Source organism: Dryas octopetala, chromosome 2 (genome assembly GCF_963921425.1).
Source record: "Dryas octopetala chromosome 2, drDryOcto1.1, whole genome shotgun sequence".
Lineage (NCBI taxonomy): Eukaryota > Viridiplantae > Streptophyta > Magnoliopsida > Rosales > Rosaceae > Dryas > Dryas octopetala.
The window spans coordinates 20,454,190-20,476,263 of NC_141367.1; the positions used below are offsets into that span (position 1 = coordinate 20,454,190).

General features: G+C 34.8%; 2 protein-coding genes across 2 annotated transcripts; both read left to right on the forward strand.

Moving 5' to 3' along the window:
* Positions 1–608: 608 nt before the first annotated feature.
* LOC147293940 (TPX2 (targeting protein for Xklp2) protein family) lies at positions 609–5,046 on the forward strand. Its single transcript, XM_086231742.1, has 7 exons — positions 609–729; positions 2,780–3,320; positions 3,556–3,644; positions 3,749–3,842; positions 3,955–4,026; positions 4,200–4,310; positions 4,482–5,046. Exons 2-7 carry the CDS (start codon positions 2,784–2,786, stop codon positions 4,782–4,784), a joined length of 1,206 nt encoding a protein of 401 aa, XP_086087868.1. The 5' UTR covers positions 609–729; positions 2,780–2,783; the 3' UTR covers positions 4,785–5,046.
* Positions 5,047–13,696: 8,650 nt separating this feature from the next.
* Positions 13,697–17,623, forward strand: LOC147293941 (uncharacterized). The gene is made up of 6 exons (XM_086231436.1): positions 13,697–14,270; positions 15,268–15,433; positions 15,901–16,077; positions 16,192–16,275; positions 16,774–16,855; positions 16,964–17,623. The coding sequence occupies exons 1-6, from the start codon at positions 13,879–13,881 to the stop codon at positions 17,404–17,406; spliced, it is 1,344 nt and encodes a 447-aa protein (XP_086087562.1). The 5' UTR covers positions 13,697–13,878; the 3' UTR covers positions 17,407–17,623.
* The last annotated feature ends 4,451 nt before the right edge of the window (positions 17,624–22,074 follow it).

Genomic DNA, 22,074 nt, shown 5'->3' on the forward strand with positions numbered 1-22,074 from the left:
GATCCAATGTTATAACGTTATATATTTATCTTTGCTTTGGATATAAAAGGAGCTAAAATTTAGAAAGGAGGGAAAATTCAACTCTCGTTCAGGACTCAACCACTAAAAATCAAACAAAAATAAACCTAATAAAAATATCAGCCCCACATAATTTTATTTTTTAGTTACATTTCTGGAAATTAAACTCTTTATTTATCCTAATTAATCATTCTATTCCCCTCACATAATTTTTATTTTTAATTAAAGAAAGAGTGAAGATAGAGATTAAAACAGACATGGAATAAGAGAAGCAAACAAGGAAGGAGAAAAAACATTAATAATATTGTTTTAAAAATACAAACTAAAAGTTAAAAGTTTAAGAATAGCATTTAATTTTAATTTTATCCTCCATATATCCTAGTCTCTTTTATTTGTCTTTTTTTCCCAAAAGTCTCTTTTATTTGTCATATTTGTCATTTTCAAATTTCAATTATGAAAATTGAATTGGAAAGAAAATTCCTTTAAAAAGAAAAAGGATGAGTAGGCCGCCGTTAACAAACGGCGTTAATGCTGATGAGGCACTGCGCATATAAGAAAGCAACAGAACCAAAACACACACCCGCATACACAGTTACACACACACACACTCGAAATCATAAACAGCTCGATAAGGCGAGACAAGGCCCGTGTACACACAGACACAGAGAGACGCTGGGTGGAAAGCCCCTCTCCAAACTTGGGACTAAAACTGTGAGTAAATTACCACATCTGCCACATTCTCTTCGATCTGCTTCAAATGCTTGTGAATGCATGGAATGTAGTACTGATTCGTGCGATGTCGTTTTGTTTGATCCGTTTTTTGGTTCTGTTTCTATGCGCATTTAGCTTGGTTTTTCTGCTTCAATATGAATACCTAGATTCCTGAATCTGTTGTTTACACATATGTGTATGCATATGTACTTGTTTGGTTTTGTGTGTGAATGCTATCACTGTAGATCTTTGTTTGGGTGCTGAGAAAATGTAGCATGGAAAAGAGACGGAATGCTTGGATTTTAGTGTATTCTTAGTATCTGGGGCATGAGAAGGCAAAAGCCTGTACTCAAATGTGCTTAATTATTTATTACAATTCAGCCCATTTTAGGTGAAATGGGTTTGCTTTTATATTTGTTCTCTGTGTGTGTGTGTGTGTGTCCGTGTCAAAGAAAAATGCCTGATTTTTGAAGAAAAATGAATTTATTTCCTCAGTCAAAGCTAGTGCCTGTATTGGGTTCAGTTGGGTTGAGTGTTTTTTCTTTCTCTCTCTTTTTTTTTTTTCCCAATTAAGCAGGAATATCATTTTTTTATTTTTTTTTATTTCTTGCATATGCTCTTTTGGTGTTTGTTTGGAACATTAGAAGTTTTTTGTTTGTATTTTCTCCACAAAATTGAGTTGTAATATCCTTATACCTTTCAAACTTAAGCTCAGTATATGGTTACATAATGCTTCAGTTTTCCATAAATTTGAAAGTGAAGGTAACCATGAGTAAATGAGTGACTTTGTTTATTGGATAGATTCTATATTTGGTGAAATCTCCTTGTTTTTGTTTTTCTATCATAAGCAAATACTCAAGTCTCAAAATTGATTCTTATTGTATTTACCTTTAGTACAAAGTGATTCTCTTTTGCTTTGTAAACACCTCGCAGTATATTTCTTTTCCTTTTCCTCCGACTATATTTGGCGATGTCCCAGGTGTTAACTGTTAAGTTGACTCATCATTAGAATTATGGGTTGAGCATACCTACCTATTTTTTAATATTTCTTTGATGTCTCTTTAGTGTTCTTCCCCTTTTTTGTCTTTTCATCTTTGGTTGTTAGGAAAACAAATGATTTTGTTTCTTGCTTCTTTTTGTTAAATAATTAACATCCCGTTTCATAGTTAGCAAATGCTTTTGAATTGTTTGTATTCTTTATCATCTTTGATCACTTGCTTTCATATATTGTTTGGTTGAGCACTATTTTCTTGTGCTACCTCAAAGTAATCTCTATTCATCTGCAGAAAAATTAGTATACAAGTATTTCCTCATGGCAAAATTTTGACAAGTAGTCTCGTACAAATCAAGTATTAATGTTGAAAGAGAAAGAGAGACCATTAGACTATGAATCGATGGCAGCATGGACCCAGTTTAATCAATGAAATTTGCATCTGCAGGACAAAAAATCTATACCGTACATCATTTCAGTGGCTGTTCATTTATGAAGACAATTTGACTTTAACTTAAGGGAAAAGTTATATATAGGGGGCTTTGTCATTATAGTATAGCAAGTCCTTTGTCCTCTAAGTAAAACTCTCATAAAAAAACTGTTTCTGTTACATTTGTCCACAACACTTATTCTGTGGTTGCTTTGTATTTTTTAATACTACTTTTTCTTCATGTGGTGTGCCTTCTTGTGTGCAATCTTTAAAACATTATATTTTAACTTCTCATAATACTATCTAATTGACTGAACTCTTGCATCTTCTTTTGTTCCCCTCTCTTCTTCATCTTCTTCGTTTTGGTAAAAAGAAAATTAATTTTTTCTCCCAGAAGGATGGTATCTAATATCTTTCAGTTATGAGTATGATTTTGAGGTGAACTTGCTCTGCATTTGCATGACTTAAAGCACTACATTATTTACTGAAATTGTGAGCACAAAATCATGACAAATTTGTACTGGTTAAAGTAATGAAAGAGCATATGGCGCAAACATGGTTAGTTTGCACACCAGATAAATCTATAACAGTATTGATATGATTGGGATGTTTATCTTGTGTGTTGCAAGTGCAATGGGAATAGAAGTTACAGATATTTGCATGGACAAGGAGTCGGAATGTGTTGTTTATTCAGAAGGTGTTTCTCATGAATCAAATCATGAAAGAATTCCCAGTGATCATGCGATTTCAGAACATGAACCCCAAAATTTGGAAGAGACCACTGAAGTAAAGGATTATGAAGTGAAGGAATGTACTACAGAAAACTCTGTTGACATTTCTCAACCGAGTCATATTGAAAAATCTAATGAAGATCAGAATGTAGTAAGCTCAAGTTCTGATCATGGCCAGCCTGTGGTGAAGGTTCAACTGGATTCTGGGAAAACGAAGGATAGCAATAAGTCACGAGCATCTGTTAATCATGCATCAAAACCTGCTGCTGGAAATGCTAGAACAAAGCATACTGTTCCACAGCCATTTACCTTAGCAACTGAAAAGCGTGCATCAATTGGAACTCGTCCACTCAGTGCTGTACTTGATTGTGGCAATGGTGCCAATAAATCATCTAACACAAGCGATCTGCGACATCTTAATACCACAAAGCATAACCAGGTATCTGCTGCAACTAAACCTAGATAAACTATTTGTTATCTTAACCTTCCCTATGTATCTATTGGTTGTTGTATATTCTTTTGGAAGTTACTTTGTAACAAATCCCTGCCCTGTACCTAGAAGCTTGTATACTGAAAGATGAGAAAAACTTTTTCTAATGATTTTTCTTCAACTATCAGAATGATTATCCATGTTGAGGTTGTAAAAGTTCTTGATCGCATCTGTATCTATGCAGCCAATATCACCTATGTTACTGAGGAAGCCAATGCAACCTGATAAGAAGAAGCATCCTGATGAGGAAGATTCCTGTTCTGTTGCTTCCTCGTATCCTATGTTTTGAAGTCTTAGCTTGATTCATTTGCCTCTTTATCTCCTTCCTACTACTGATTTCTCATTGAATTTGAATTTTATTCCTTGAACATGCATAGCACAGTAGCATCTGCACGGACTATTAGGTCCAGAACAACTGCTGCATCAGCTCCATCATTTAGATGCAGTGAACGTGCAGAGAAAAGGAGGGAGGTAGTGCCTTCATCTATTTTTATTTGGGGAGTTCATTTCTTTACTTCTATGAGTAATTGGCCTAGTTCCTAAATATTCAACTTAATGCCCCTATAATGTTGCTATATTATAGTTTTATTCAAAATTAGAGGAGAAACACCAAGCACTGGAGGCTGAAAAAACTCAAAGTGAAGCAAGGACCAAGGTTTGATTCTTTCTCAAAAATCTCTCTCTCTCTCTCTCTCTCTCTCTCTCTCACACACACACACACACACACAGGCATGACCGCGGCATTGAACAGATGGTGTCTGCTGTTACATTGTTTCTAATAAATTTCTTCTTCACCTTTTGTCTTCTTCATAATCTTGAAATTTCAAGGAAGAGAAGGAGTTAGCTGTTAAGCAACTGAGAAAAAGTTTAATGTTTAAGGCAAACCCGATGCCAAGCTTCTACCAGGAGGGACCTCCACCAAAGACTGAACTTAAAAAGGTCATACAGAAAATTTATTTGGTTCATACCCTGTATGTGATTCTGAAATGCTATTTTGAAACCACAGATTCGCATAATTAGCAGAGAAGTTCAAAGAAATTGATTTATATTTATAATACGTGTATATGACAGCTCAAGTTTTTCAATTTTTTTCCTTTGTCTGAATGCCAGCTGCCACCAACTCGTGCAAAATCACCAAAGCTTGGCCGAAGGAAGAGCTGCAGTGATACAGTCAAATTATCCCAAGGAGGCAGAATGAAAGGAACTTTTGGTCAGGGAAATCGTCATAGCATGAGTAGCTACAAAGAAGACACCACTTGTGCTGGTTCCCTGAAAAGTAAGAATCAGATCAACATCCAAAATGGTAATGCTGTTTGCAATTTAATTGATGAGCCCAAGAAAGTGGATGAGATTAGCAAGCTCATCCCAGCCAACCTAAATGGACAGCATATGGACATTTTTGTCCAATCCTGAGTTTTCTGGTGAGTTTCCTAATTTATAAGAGGAAAAGAGTCTTCATTTTCCGTCTCAATCTTGTGACTTGCTCTAAATTATTTGCATCTTATATTTTTATAACTAGCAGTGACTTGTTGCATTGTTTGTGTGTAATTTATAAGTGTACATCTTTTGTAATTTATATCTACTCATGTATATGAAGAGTTATTTATCTGTCAAGAAGACTTTGTACTCTTGTTTGAATATTCTAATTAATGTTGGAGAACGATCTGTTTTGGTATTTAACTTCTCGTGGCGAAAACAATAATAATGAGGCACCATCTTCGAGTGTCTTCCCACTAGATAGAATAAAATATAAATTGTACTGGGAGAGTCAACATTCTTTTGTGGTCAGGATTCTACAAGATATAGTACTTTGTAACATTATGTGACAAAGAAATCCATGTTTTCAGCGAAGATAGTGTACTTACATGTCCAGTTTACATATATGATGGTGTCGGGGAAATGATGTTTGCTCACTGTATCCACAATAGAGAGATAAAAAGAAGAGTCAAGGGTCTCATAGACCTGTGCATTCTTAGGGTGGAAATTGTGCTTGGTTGGGATGAAAATCCCTTGGTTTGCCCAATCACAATAAGCTTCATCATGAAAGGTTCTTTAAAGAAAAAGATACTCTGAGAGAGTAAAGTATCCAATGTGAAGGGTTATTGTCATTGAACAGAAAAACAGGACTTTTTGGGCCTAGTATGCCCCATTTATGGAAACAAAATTCCTAGTCAAAAGGATGGTGGCTTTAGATTTTGCTCCACTTTAAGTTCTTGAGTTCTCACTGCCTGTTTTTCTTTATCTGTATATTGATAAAAAAATTTAAAAAATGTGTGTTCAGATGTTAGTTCTTTTATTCAATTCTATTTGCATTCCAAATATATTCCAAGCTCAAATTCCCATTTCAGTTCCCTATGAGCCTATCAAGGAAAAATAAACTTTTGGGAAATGACATGTCAAGGCTTGTCTAGTCATTGAGTCAAAGTGGGATCCTTGGGTTATTTATTGTGGTTTGAAGTAGATGTCTAGTCCTTTTCCATATGTTTGGTTTGTGTATTTTCTTGGGGAGCTTCTAAATGCTAGTATGCACCCAATAAATATATCAAAACATCCAACATCCAAAAAACATTTCAAAATTTTTCAAATTTATGAGTTTTGTTTTCAAAATTGAAAATTTGACATCAGCCAAGGTAGAAGCAAGAGTAGTGCGTCCACTGTACCCCCCATAAAGAAGGATATATTGTGGACATCAGCTCCTCACATTTTGAGGTATACTGCAATTTGCCCCCAATGTCTACCAGCATGATTTAAATTAAACTCCTGAGCTTTGGACATCACCATTAGGTTAGTGGGTCACGATTTTCATATTTTGGTGGTTACTTGTGGCAACTCCCAATTTGTCTGAAGCAATGAGGCGTTGGGATTGAATTGGCTTGACTCGCTACTTGTAAAATGCTGTTAAATCCTGTGAATGCCAACTAAATATTGGTTTAGTGTATTTCTGTCCATAATAATTGAGAGGTCTCAAATTTGAATTCCCCCTTCCCATATAAAAAAAATAACTTGGTTAGAATCGAAATCAAAACCCTTATCTTAATAGAGGATCAAATTCACGGTAACTTTGGTGCTGCTTACATCTAGTTTTGAACAATTCAAGACGACATAAGATTGTTGAGCAAGTACATAGATCCTACGGGATTAATTAATCCTAATCCTCCACACTCACTGAATTGGTTTGGTAAGCAACCATCCCGTGATGCAGACATAGAGTAACAATAATATTAGAGTTACCAAAAGAATTTCGATATTTTAATCATCAAATGATGTGGTAGATTATATGAAAACCTCCTATTTACTAGAAATAAATGAGGTTCAAATAGGCCTAAAAATGAACAAATCCGACATTGCCACGGCAATTGGCAGACAAAATTTTGAGACATTTGGCCAGAAAATCATATTATATTATAGTGCTGCAGGACATAACTTGGCATGCAAATTACATGCTCACGTATCCAAAATCCTAAATGGTGATTGCAGAAAATGGCAAATGTACTACTTTGCCCAATGTTTTTTTATTTTTATTTAATGTATGAATAAGTAGGTTTGGCATTCATTCCAATGGAAATCATTTTGTATAGTCATATGTTTGAATTAATAGAAGTACTTCTGCAGAAAGTAAAAGACAGCAAATTGTTTTGCCTAATAAGCTATCAGGATCTATTAAAACTATGGGACCAAAATGTTTGCTTCTCAATCTCAAATCTCAACCCACTACATGTGTAACATGTGATGGTACATATGTATCTGATATTCTGTAAAACAATTTAATACCCATATCCCAATTCAACTTCAAGTCTTTAAATAACAGCTCACCCTCATCATCTACTGCATGCTCTTTTTTCTTTCTTGGTTGATCTGCTTAAGCTTTAGCAGGCCAACCTGTATTTCTTTCCATTTAAGCTTGGAATCACACTATTTCGAGTATTCCCTTCATCAATGAACTAAGGCTTTTTTCCACCCATCATCAACTAAAGAATAAAGAGACCCTTTAGACACCTAATCAGATCATCATACATAAATCCAATCCATTAATTCAGTTCAAGTCATTAATTGTTGAGCACCCCCACAATTAATAATGTTGATGATCTATCTAGATATAAACAGATTCGTTAATTAATTATAAGATTAATGCTGCTGCATCATATGTATGGCTTGAACAAGCCATGTGTCCCTATTGAATAATGTACATCAGATAGGTTGCATAGAGAGAGGGCAAACAGGGCAGGTTGGGGAGATTTCTTCTAGTCTTTAATTACATGCCAAAAGAAAATCTTGCTTTGACTTCAAATCTGCACCAAATCTTTACTTAATTTGAGGCAATAAGACAATAGCAAATGGTCATCATCTTTTTCACACCAAACTATATCAAATTGGTCAATGCCTTTGACAAGTTATTGATCTGTCCTTGTACTAGTATTAATGCTGTGGTTTAATTTGGTTCTAAGAACAAATAAGTCTCAATGCTGTGGTTTTGGTACAAAAAGAAAACCAAATTCCTTTTTGTCTTTGAAGCCAACCAAATTAGGTAGGAAAAATGGGTTTTCTTTCTTGGTCTTCTTTTTTAAAACCCCCATGAGGGAGAGAGGTCTGAGAGGGTACTACACCATATTGATTTCCAAAGCTCTGTGAAAAGCAATGAAAGCATGACAGGGAAGCCGTGGAAAGTGGCACCACCATGTCACCTTGGCCCACATAAGACACTCTTCTCTTCCTTACGTATATAAAAGGGCCCATGAAACACAGTATTGCATGGCCAAATCAAAATTAAACAGTCCTCTCTCTCTCTCTCTCTCTCTCTCTCTCTCTCTCTCTCTCTCTCTCTCTCTCTCTCTCAAATGAGTCAAAAACAGTTGAGGGGAATGCTGTCTGGTTCGAGACCATTCCTTTGAAGCAAAGAACATACATGGTCAGCTGAATGATCTCGGACCAGGCTTCATTCCCCCCAACACAAAGAAATTAACCTGCAGTACCCTTCATGCAATATCATTGATCAATCACAAAATGCCAAGCGTTTCAGACAATTTTGTCCTCTTTCAGCATTTGCAGCATGTAAGTATATATATATATATCCTTTTCTTTCTAACCTTTCTCCTTATCATCCCAGCTCTGTGTATTTTGTCCATCCATTTGCAGCCAAAATTGGGCTCTGATGAAGAAAATTTATAAGGATCAACATTGAACTAAGGAGACAATTTCAATCCGGGTACGTTGGTATGTATCACAGCCTTTAGTCCTTTAATTAAAGCCAAATTCAACCAAGAACCACTACTTTTCATGAGGCACAGAAATTAAAGCCTGACTTTGTGCTTTAAATATATGCATCTGAAGTAGTCCATTAATGAAATTGCAACCCAGAAAGAGTGTAGCATACAAGAATTAATCTAGACTCCATAATTAGGAGGCAAACTGCTAGTTAGCACAATTCATAATATTTCTTAACTGCATTCATTTATAGATATATATATATAATCCCCTTTATTGAAGCGAAAAAATCTTTTATACAACTGTGCCTCTCTAGCTATAGCTCACATTTAACCCCTCATGCTAGTCATATAATTCATTTTGTGCGAGAAAAGTAACGTTTATACAACTATTGTATGCAAAACTTGTCGTATGAAAGCATAGTTATTAATAGAACTATATATCGAAGTATTTTTGTCACGAGATTATTTATTTTGGTCGGTGGTAATTAAGATCGAGCTTATCATGCAAGTCATGCTGAAATTTAATGCCACAGCTAAACATACCAAAAAGAAAAGAAAAAGAAATCTAATTATGACTATATGGAAGGGCAGAGCAGGATATTTTAGAAGTTAAAGAACTTAGCCTTCAGCTATGTCTAAATTAATCTTTAAAAATTGGATGATGAAACAATTAAACCAATGAAAAACTATTGACTCTTCTGGGTTTGGTTTGAAATGCATGTCCTTGTGCACACACTTTCTTTGTTTGTTACCAAATCCGTTGAAAAATAGTACGTACTGATGGGGTGGGGCTTGTGTGAAAATATGACTGAAAAGGAGCAAATAAAAACAAATTAAAGTTATGTGTTACATATGTATGCATCTTTTGGGGTTGAACTTTTGCCAATTTGGCCTTTGCTTGTGAGGAGTTACAAAGAATATAAGCTGCCAAGAGAGAGCTTTAATTCACTTTTATAATGTGATTGTTGCATGTATGAGACTGGGAGGGCCAGCAGGAAGATATTCTTTTGGAGTACCCCATGTATCAAAGAGAGCTTTGAATTTACTGCTTTAATTTTTCCCACCTTATGACTGCCATCATAACCATCTCCTTATAGTCTTTTACCCCATGCATATATTTCTCACTTTTAATAAACCATGTGGGTCACATCTCAGACCATGTCTGGCTGCTCAAACTTGTACATGTCTGGCTGGAGGACAAGTACTTATTCTTAGCCTACCTCCTCCACTCAATTACTATTATATAAATGCTCATTGTATATACCATGTGGGTTCATTTAAAACCTTTGCAATTGTCCACACACAAGACCTAGAAGACGATATATGCCAACATATATACTTGAGTGTGTGAATTAATGTTTTCTGACAGTGTATATTGGTAATTAATTATGAATTAAGTTATACATGTATTAATTCTTGGTCTGGTAGGGCCACATATAATATATATGTATGCTTCATATATATATATATATTCTTGTGTGAGGGGCTGATGCATATGGCACTGTGAATTGCACTTATTGTAGAATGCATGCTTGCAATTGAAGTCGTGAAATAATTGTCAAAGAATCCACTAAAAAACAATGCCAAAGAAAAAAAAAAAATTGTCAATTTTCTCTTGTTATCACCAACATGATATGTTGTGTTTGTGGTATATATACATACAGATTTAACGGTTTACAAAATTTTACTCTAAGATAGAAAATCGTGAACCCATCAATCCAACAGCCACAAGTATCCCTATGCTATATATGTAGTGTCCGCACCATAGCAGAATCCACAAATTAATAATGGTTTAGCCTTTTCATTGAGTTTGGCAACCATTATTAATCCGTACAATCATAAGAATATATTAACATCAGTTTGGATTCTCAGATACGATATCGAATGGCAGACAATTATATACACATTATGTACTTTGTAATCCCCAGGGGAGTCAAAAGAGAAGAGAGACATCTTGAGTATGAAGGATATAAAGTAATTCCTATGCTCGATAAAGCCAATTGGGGAATTCCTTCTCTGTATAAGGAAGATGGGTTTCCAATGCCCATAGACTTTTGTGTACTTTTTTTGATTGACCATTTCAAAAATTCTATAAAGTGTTCAACAAAAAATTTAAAATGCTGTGGAAAGGTCCATTTAAAAGAGTGAAAGAGAGAAATTTGTTGGGCATCACAATCACACAATTTTTCCAAACACAAAGTTGTTTTAGCCCCATAACCTCATCTCCTTTAGATGGTTATGTATATTCTCTCTTTTTTTTTCCTTAAAAAAGAAAAAAAAATCATAATTCAATTTTATTCCTTACAAAAGTGAAAATAAAACATTAAATTAATTGCATGTTCATTTATCCATAATTCAATTCTCAATCATTTTCAGCATGCCTGAAACTCCACCATGCGACGAGTAGGCTTCTTGTACAAGATAGGGTAGTAGCTAGCACGTACAGACTACACTGAAGTACTGAACCACATCCCCTTGCTTCAGATTGGTTTCCTCCCCACAACTTGCACAAATGTACTTGACTGGCTGTGGCTGAGGCTCCATATATGAGTGGTGAGTGCAAGCTTCTGGGTTTTTGATTTGTGTGTTTTCGAGAGTACGTACTTGCCTTTTGAACACAAATTTCATGCAAAACAAATGTACCTGTAGGATCATGCAATATAAGCTGAGCAAGCATCATGTAATGGATGTGGTGCTTAATTATCATTCTAATATTGTTTAAAATTAGAATGAGTAGAGTCCTATTGACAACGTACTCCCTAATTCCTCACTATGCAATGGACATGGGTAGAGTCAGAGAGTTTTTTTTTTTTTTTTTCTGAAGGGGCTAGAAATTCAAATATTTTAATTGGAGGGTCATTATATAGGTTTTTTAAAATTCTTTTATGATACTATAAATAATATTTGTAAAATTCTTTAAGCCACATAGGCACATACTGTATAGAGTTGGGGCCATTGCCACATCAGGCCTACATGTGGCTTTGCCCATGTAACAGATAAGATGAAAGGATAGATTATAGGTTCGTTTTCCCTTGCAAAATAAAATTGTCTTTGAAGAAATGAAGAGACATATAATATTGTCAAAATCCTAAATATATGAGAATAAATCAAAATTATTAGAAGGAATGGCCTCTTCTGTAAGGTGTATGGATTAGCACTGATTTTTAAATGAGCCATGTTCTATAGGGTATCCTTTCACATTGAGGTGAGTTTCACCTTATTATGAGAGAATGCCTTATAAGACATATCTTATGACAATGATCCAAGGCCCGAGACAAGAGTCATATGATTTGTGGCTTAGGTTCAAGGTCCAATGTACGAGTACAAAGCTTTGAAATGTATCTCCTCAAAGCATGTACAATGACATAACTAAAAGCCATATATAGTGAAAATGATAAAAAAAAACCTACTACAATTAATGGCATGACTACATTTAGCATTTGCTATGCTAAAATTATATTTTCTACTATAATAGTGAAAATATAACAAATGCTATTATGGATACTAAGAAATTTGTGACCCCACATCAGAAAAATCACGTGAGGAGAAAGAGAATTGGTGTTAGTTAGTGGGAGCTGATTGGTTGGAAGGAGAAAGAAGAGAGAGATTGTTGAAAATGTGAGTCCCACAAAAGAGAGAAATGATACTTCATGTGGGTGTTGGATACACATGACTTGCCCTTATTAGTTGAACACAAGGTTATAGTTTTTGTACCATTAAAGCAAAAACCACAAAATCTATAACAAAAAACTAAAAAATTATGCTAAATATAACATTTACCATAGCTTTTAGCTTTTTCCCATCCTATAGACTCTAACTTTCTTATCCTACTCCTTGGATTTTCTTCCAATATATTTCATTTATATCCTCAATTGTAAATAAATAAATAAATAAGAAGAAGGAAAAATCATCAATTCAACATACTTCCCCACCCCCACCCAACACCACTCTCTCGTCGATAAAAACTTGGGTGGGACAATTTTACCACGTCATCATACTAACATGGTCGGACCAACGACTCATGAGAAGCCACATATTAATAATTTGTATTTCCATTGCATGATGTAATTTTGCTTTATATTCCAATGCATGTAATGTATATTTCCAAAACATGTTCAGTATTGAGAATAAAAATATTTTAATACACACGACGGACGACCCCTCCATCATAAGTAATTATTCTGTATAACCAATATATTATTGCGTGGTATAACTAATTCACGTGCTATAATATGGATGAACGTTAACATGCATAAATTTGTCGTCCACCAATATTACAAAGAGAAAATTACAAGTTAGTATCTTAAGTTTACCCGAATTTTTAAATTATTACCTCAAGTTCAAAAAGTTTCACAAATATACCTCTGTTAAATTTTTTGTTAGGAATACCACTCTATTCTTAACAGAAAATCTAACAAAGATATGTAATTATCAAAAAATTAGGATTGAGGCATGTTTGAGTAAATTTTAAAACTTGAAATACTAGATAAACTTGAGATATTAATGTGTAATTTGCTCAATTATAAACATGGATTACTTACTCGTTACGATATATAAGTTATAATTTATAAGTAATTATTTTTCTTTTTTTCCCCCTCCCCCCTCCTTCCTTACTCTCCTCTACCCCTTTCACTCTCCTCATATTTCCCCTCACATTTATTGATGTAGTAAATATATAAGACATGTATTTATACGACCGATGGATAAGTAAGTTTTGTCCTGAAAAAGAACAAGTCTATGCCACATGTCAAAATTTGATGGGCAAGTTCACTGATGTGTCATCTACCGAGAAGCACTGAATCACTCAACCAACAAAGGAATATCTCCGAGACTCCAATCAGTTAAAGCATCTTCTTCCCTTACATTAACAACAATCTTATCCTCAAATTTCACATGCGCTTTAACCCCAATCTCCCAATCCCCACTCTCCCTACTGCGAGTGCACTGCACCTCCAAACAAATCCGGGCGCTGGCCCTGACACGCGCCAAAAATTCACGCACGAAAAACGACCCACATCCAACTAACCCCCCCATCAACGGCTCTGACCATGCCACGTCACATTACCGTACTATCTAAACAACCGCCTAAAATTTCCCTTACTTCTTCTCTCTCTAAAACTCTCGCTCTTTCTCTCTCTAGAAAATTTCTACCTCTTCTTTCTCTCTCTGAAAATTATAATGAGAATATGAGGTCGCTTACACAGAAGAGAGAGAGGGAGTCGAGTCAACGACCATCGATGTAGTCGCGTTTTCTTGAGCTCTCTCATTTTCTCGGGAAAATAATACTTTCTCGGATTTTCAAAATGGAGGAAACGTTCTTCGATCTGATGGAGTTCTTTACGAAACCCTCGATAACCGAAACATTCGTCGACATTTTGCTGTGTGCAGTCCCGATATGGCTGGCCGTGATGATTGGCCTGGTGATCGGGTGGTCCTGGAGGCCGAGGTGGACAGGCCTTCTCTTCCTCGGCCTCCGGAGCAAATTCCGCTTCCTCTGGACCGCGCCGCCGGGGTTCGGAGCTCGCCGCCTCTGGCTCGCTTTCACCGCGCTCTCCGCTTTCTCCATTTGCCGTACGATTTGGTCCAATTTCAAGGGAAAAAGCAAAGAATCGCCGCCCGCCGCCACGGACTCGGCGGCTGCGGCTTCCGTACCCGCTTCCAAGCATTCGGCGGAGAGCGGCAGCGACATTGTTGGGTGAGTCAGTAGTTATTTCAGCTTCCGAAAGTACAAGGTTTTTATTTATATATTTTGTGGATTATATTTCACTTGTGTTAGCTAGGGTTTGGTGACCGAATGCACATTTTGTGTTTTAAAATTTGAATTTTTCAGATTCTTTTGCAATGCAATATGATATTTGAATTTATAGTTCAACATTTTAATTGGGACTTTGAATTGCAAATTAGTTATTAGTCAATGAACTATATTCACGATGACACAATTGGGTACTCCGAACATAATTATTTGTAATATATAATCACTTTTGTTTTCTAACATGCTGAAAACATGTGAACTAAATTTAAGAACTTTCAAAACAATGCTGAATGTAAATACAACCGGAGCTAAAACATATGGGTCAATTAGGGATAGAGGCTAGAGTACTCTTGGAGTTTTGTGCAACTGGTTGTATTTTGTAAATTTTAATGGCTTTTACTTCGTCCTTCCATGAGATTACTTTTTGGATTCAGTTTTCTGAAGTTGGCAGTTTGAATGTGTTTCTCTTGGTTTTGATATGGTGTTGCTATGAAGTGGGAATCATTTAGGTGCGGTCTTTTTAATTTGGAGTTCTGGTTCCCACACAGACTGGGTTGTTTCTTCTTGATGATAAATGGGATTTTGGCAATTTTCCAGGAGCTTTCAGAAGCGATGGAACTTGTGCATGAATGCTTCCTTTTTAGTTGGGTCATATAGGCGGTCTTGTTACTGGGGATATATGTGTTATTACTGATATTATGTAACCGTTAATTCACTTGAGAAACAAGGAAGGTTTTTTTTTTTTTTTTTTGTATGGTAGACACTGGAAATCAAAGAGTAACCCATTTTAATAGGTGTATAGATGTTGCAAAAGCTTTGTTGCAGTCGTGATAGTCTTACTGTTTTTGTTTTACTTTATTGTTGCTTTGGAAAACTGTTGTACTATATTGATGTCTCTTTTATTGATTAATTGTCTCACGATACCTTCACTTATTCACAGACCCAGCACTGAAGGTGCAGGGAGAGTGCAGGATGTTGTCACAGAAAGTGATTTGGAGCACCTATTGCATTTAATTGGAGGGAGAGATGTAGAAATGGAATGGCAAAGTTTGATGGAGAGGTCTACACCGAGCATGGCATACCAAGCATGGCGCCATGATCCTGAGGTATCTATCTTTTAATTTTATTTTTTTTTCTGCAACATTTAATTTCTGTTTTTTATCTGCTGAAACATTTGTCTGATAATTGTTCACAGTTAATTTGTTTATTTATCAAGAAATTGTTAATGATGGGGATGTCTATTTTGTAATCTGATTTTTTCTTTCACATTTATTTGTTGTGAACCTCAATTGACATTTATATGTTCTTCATGTAAGATATTCTCCAAGCAAATCTTGTTTGTATAAACACATATGTCATTCCAGTTTTTCACAAATCTAGTTGTCAGTTCAAAAATGCCCAATGAGTTTGTTGGCTACTATGTCGTATGCCTAATAATAAGACAATTCAAATAGTTTATTCCAATCCCTTTTTGTCACCCCGATTCCCATTTTAGTACTTTATAATATCATGTTTTAGTACCTTATATCGTTATATGTCATATTTTAGTATCTGATAGTGGTTTTGCTTTCAGACAGGTCCCACCATATACTGTAGTAGAACTGTCTTTGAGGATGCAACTCCAGAGTTGGTTAGAGATTTCTTCTGGGATGACGAGTTTCGACCTAAATGGGATCCTATGCTTGCATATTGTAAAATATTGGAGGAATGCCCTGATACTGGAACTATGATTGTTCACTGGATTAAAAAGGTCTGTGGAACAAAGGATTTGCACAATTGTATGCTGACTTCGTGTTTCCATTGTATCTTTTTCTAGTTGAAAATATGTACGATTGATTTCTCACTTTGTTCTTCTGCTGTGCAGTTCCCTTTTTTCTGCAGTGATCGGGAATATATAATTGGTCGAAGAATATGGGAGGCTGGAAAAACTTATTATTGTGTGACAAAGGTATTTGTTGAAGCATGTCATCATTGATGCTTGTGTTGTAGCTTTCCTCAATTTCTTCTTTTTATTTTCTTTGTGAAAGAGGACTTTGTGCCAGTCTTGTACAACAGGGAAGAAAGTATAGTTTGTTGGAGTCAGATATCTATACTAATGAGCAGTTTAATGACTTTCACTTTAGAGAAAAAGGCCAGGGTCAATTTGGTTTAGTTATGAGTTAAACATAGGCATGTTAGATTGAATCTAATCGATCTTCAGGAAAAACTGAACCAATTTAACTGAAAGGAAAATGGTTGATTTGGTTGGCATGCATTGACAAAGGGATATGCAAATGGGTCAGGTTTGCTCGAGTTAGATTTGGAAGTTAGAGAATGAAACAAAACCATGATTTGTTCTTTTTAGCATCATTTGGCTTTGTACTATAGTTTAAAGCAGATAAAAAATATAATTATGTCCAATTCTCATGCCTTTGCGAGTCTTATCGTACGAGCTACAATATTACAGGGTGTTGCATATCCAGGTTTGCCTAAGCGTGACAAACCTAGACGCGTGGAACATTATTTCTCTAGTTGGATGATCAAGGCCGGTAAGAATTGTCTGTTAACCATCTGATTTTTGCAACAAGAAGTTGGTCTATCTTTGGTGACAATGTAACGATCAATGTTTATTTGCTGAATTTGAAAACTAAATACAGTGGAGTCTCGGAAGGGAGATGGTCAGTTATCTGCATGTGAGGTTACCCTTGTACACTATGAAGACATGGGGATTCCCAAAGATGTGGCGAAGTTGGGTGTCCGTCATGGGATGTGGTGCACTGTCAAGAAATTACACTCTGGCATGAGAGGATACCAGAATGCGAGGAAATCAGAGGCTTCACTTTCTCAATGTGCCCTGATGGCCAGAATCACCACTAAGATATCCTCTGATGGAAGCATGAATTATTTGGAGCTGGCATCCGGTGAAGAAGAGAAAGGTCAAGCCATGAACCCCAATGTGAAACAAAATGGTAATGGCATTGATTGGAAATGGCTAGTTATAGGTGGAACTGTGGCTCTGGTTTGTGGACTTCACACAGGTGTAATAGGGAAAACATTGTTACTTGGAGCAGGGCAGAGAATTGGCCGAAGGAGGAGATGAGAGTGCCGTGCGAAGAGTTATCTAGTCAATGTCAGACATTATCTGTCTATCGGCTTTTATATTCTTGAATCGTATTAACATATGAACACATCAATTGTTACAAATTAAGATAAATTATATGGGTAAAGTTTTGTATTGGCTTCAAGCCTTAAACATTATACGTCTATTTGGTGTTACATTTCCTAAATTTACTTTCATATATATATATCGACACATCCATTGTTACAAGTTGATAAATTATATGGGTGGAAGTTCTCTATTGGCTTCCAGTATTTTAATGCGCTCTCTGTGTATCCTGGGATAGATGTCTTTGCAGATGCTTTCATATACCTTTTGAAATAGGGAAGCGGCCTTTATTTGTTTATTATATAAATTATGGTCAGGACAAAGATGAATTCTAAGGATTGTTCCAGCTCAGCCAAGCCAGAATTCTGCAAGCTTGGTTTGAAATTTGAGTTAAGTTGGATTTGGGCTTAAATCTTAGTTGTAGGGATTGGGCAAAGCTCAGGATTCATGTCTAGCCTCAACCATTTAATGGTAAGTTTGATAAGTGCCAAATTACTAGCCTCAACCATTTAATGGTAAGTTTGATAAGTGCCAAATTAACTAGTCACAGCATCTCAGAAGTCAGATCCTTAACAAGATATTATGGGCCCAAACAATTTCTACTTTGACTGGTAGCTGGAAAAAAAAAAATGATATCCAATGATTTCAAGATTATTTTACTCTTACATACAGGGACTAAAAGTTCTTGGTTTAACCCACATAGCAATTTTACTACATAAACACATTTTTTATCATTAAATTTAGATAAGTTTATTTTTTTCATCAGAGTATAAATTATTCACTCTTAAATTTATATGTTACATAAACAGTGTCGGCACTATAAATGTTGTCTTGAAATATGATTTCAGCTCAGAAATGCTGATGAAATGGCTTTGCATAGTGATAGAGTTGTTATCAAAGAGGTCATTATCAGTGACAGTATTGAGTCTACTGACAAACACTAATCTTATCGATACCTTTGTGGAGAAAGAAACTAGTATTGTGGATTATTATAGAAGCAACAAGGCCCTCATGCCCTGTCTGAATGGATGGACATGCATGAAATTGAAAGGGACCATGCAATCAAAGCGCCAGAGCTGTTAAAGGGGGTCCAGACACTACGCTGGTGGTTGACAGAGGCCCAGGACCCCAAACCCTGAAAATTAAACTGAAATTGACGAATTTATAGTGAAATTTGAGCCAACCTTGGACATTATAAACATTCTTTCTTTCTGGTCAAATCTTTAGCCCAACAGCTCATAATCCCAATTGCCCAATTGCCCAATTGCCCAATTGCCAAAATGCCAAAATGCAAATTATTTTGTTTATCCTTGCTCCCCTTAACCTGCAAAGCTTAACCACCCACCACTAACTGGATTGTCAATCTCTTTCATTGTGTTAATGATTAAATGAACAATAATGCTAGAGCCATTAAATTTGTTCAATGTATGAAATTTGAACTTAAAACTTATTTTCACAAGGAAAATATTGAGTGCCACTAAACCAATAATTATTGGGTATTTTACTTGTGTAAAATAAATAAATCTTAGAATCGATTTATATGTAAATCAACGGAATACGAGAAAAATTTACCTATAATTGATGAAGTATAAAAGTATAGGTGACATCATGTTATTGGATTATGATATCAAATCAGCCATATCCATGTTAGGGAAGTTTCTCTCACGGAATACTATCATATTATTTAATGAATATAATATAGTGAATAAATTTGATAAGACTAGACATATTCAGAAGTGAAATAATTTCACTTGAAAAAAGTGAATTAATTCAATTTTAACCTAAACATGATAACCTTCCCTTCTTCTTCATTTTGGGTTGAAGCTTTATGGGTATATAGCTATATACTAAAGAGCTTAATTTTTGTTTGGGTTGAATGATTATCAATGGTGCAAGATAACTCATGTGCTAATTTTATGGGTTTAGGTTCGTTCTCTTATTTAAAAAAAGAGTAGGGATGAAAACAGGGTTGGAGCATACAGACTTGTTAATTGTATAATTGAAGTAATTTTCTTGTTTTTTTAATCTATTCAAACTATTAGGTCTGTAGATCTAATGAGATATTGTATCATTTAAATTAATATGTTCTAAACAAGTTTTGAATGCATATTCATGATTCTTACTATTTCATATATTTGTACCAAACATGTTTTTATTATTTTTGTTTTCAACAATTTGTTTTTGAATTAGTTTACCAGAAGCATTCTCATATCTTAAAAATACAAATTAAATTTATCGTTTTCATTTCACATAAATGTTTTTTGAAAATAATTTTATAAAACATTACTCTTGCTCATTTTCATTATGTCTATAACTCTTCTTAATTTTCTTCAATAAAATATTTTTCAATAAAAAAAAACCCTCTTAACATAATTAAAGTAAGAGAGATTATGTCATTGTATCACATTTATGGTACCAGTAACTATTCTTGAAAAAGAGAGAAACAGAAAAAGAGATCAAAATTAACTATAAAGCGACATCATATGGTACAATAACATCCTCGTAGCATTACGCTTAAAAGTAAATGCATTACGAAATATACTAATTCCATGGTAGGTTGGATATACATCATATTCCGATATTCGTGTGTGGGTTGATGTCGAAAGCAGCCTCCTTCATAATATGGAGTACTTTATGGTATCCTCATTGGGCATGTAGACAGTAGACTATATATAGTATTAGTACGTCCTACGTCTAAGCCTCATCCTTTTGTCTTTGCATTACGTCAGTGGGCATTGAATAAGGGTTTGTTGCCTTGCTGGTCCAAAATACAGTTGTCCCACACTATAATACTATAGATTGGTTCGTGTCGTCCAATTCTCCAATCTCCTCTTTTTTTATTTTCTTCAAAAAAAAAAAAGAAAAAACAAAGAATTTTGGACCTGAAGCACTAAAGCCGTGCATAGTAAAAATAATAACTGAAAAATGAATTAAATAACAAATAGGAGGGTTTCTAAAAAAAATAAAAAATTCAGTAAGACAGTTTATGATTATTTTTTAGCATAAATTCAGTTTAGATACATAACTATATATGTTATTTCAACGAGGTCCACAAATTTTCAAATATTTCAAATATACACCTGATTTATTATGTAAATTGAAAAATAAAATTTCGTCCATCAATTTATTGAGAGATCAGTTAAATGTCAGCTTGGCTTTTGCTAACGGGGATTAATTGGCGATGTGGCACCAACTCAACATACATTTCCCGCCAAATGAGCAACACATGTCCACTTGACACGGGCCCACACACACCCATCACCTCTTTCCCGCTCGTTGAATGTTTTCCTGACCATTTAGTCTCCAAAAAACATCACGTTTTCCCCCAAATTCGAATATAAATCTCTCACTTGTGTTCAACGAGCGAGAAAGAGATGATGAGTTTGTGGATCCGTGTTAGGGGTTAGGTGGACATGTGTTGCTCATTTGGCGGAAAATGAGCGACACGGGTCCACCTAACCCCTGACACGGGCCCATAAACTCTCTCTCTCTCTATTATTATTAAATTATGGGCCCATGTCGCTCATTTGGCGGGAAATGTTTGCTGAGATAGCGCTACGTCGCCAAGTAATCCCGGTCAGCAAAAATCAAGCTGTCATTTAATTGATCTCTCAACGAATCAATGGACATAAATTCATTTTTCAATTTAGATAATAGATCGGGTGTATATTTGAAATATTTTAAAATTCATGGACCCCGTTGAAATAGTTTATATAGTTATGTGTCTAAATTGAATTTATGCCTTATTTTTTTAATTGAACTACTAACTTGGAGCAAAATCTTTAAATTATGCAACAAATCTTGTACAAGGGGAATTTTTGTTTTTTCATCAGTGAATCTGCGGGCTTATGGATTGCTTGACTTTTTTTTTTTTTTTTTTATTTTATTTTATTTTATTTTTTTTATAGATGGCTCCATAGTGTTTTGATATATTAGTGTTATTGAAGTTAATAAAAATTTTGGGCTTATAAGAATTTAAGGCTTTATATAGACTCTAGAGTTAAATCCCTATATTTAGAAAGTAAATACTAAAGTCTAAGCCTTAAACTAGAACTAAATATTGACAAAATAATAAATGAAAATAAATTGTGAATACAATAAAAAATTTGTGACTATCATGTAGTCACAATTAAATTTGTGGATAAAAAATATAGTTATTTAACTAATTGATTGATCAAACTACCTGTTGATCAACGAGAAATTTAACTTCATGTCTAAATTCAAATGACATAAAATTTGGGCATTTGAAATGAAATTTTTTCCAATTTGATATTAAAGTCTAATTGATCTAAATAATAAAGCATATATCACTATGGTGAGCTTGGTTTTCATCATGATATAGATGATTAAGATTTAAATCTGGAAAGTTTAAATTCATTTTTCTTTTAGGAAAGTTGAAGTTGAAACCTTGACTGTAAAAGTCAATGTTTTTCTCCACTAGAACAATACCACCCACTCTAACTTTAGAAGCATACGTCATAAAGTCCATATTGTAGAATATGTAATAGTATTTGGGAAGATTTTGAACCCTTATAAGTCTACAATTATTCATTATTTCTTGTCTTAAGAATGTGATATAATATCTACTTAGGTTCTTAGCAA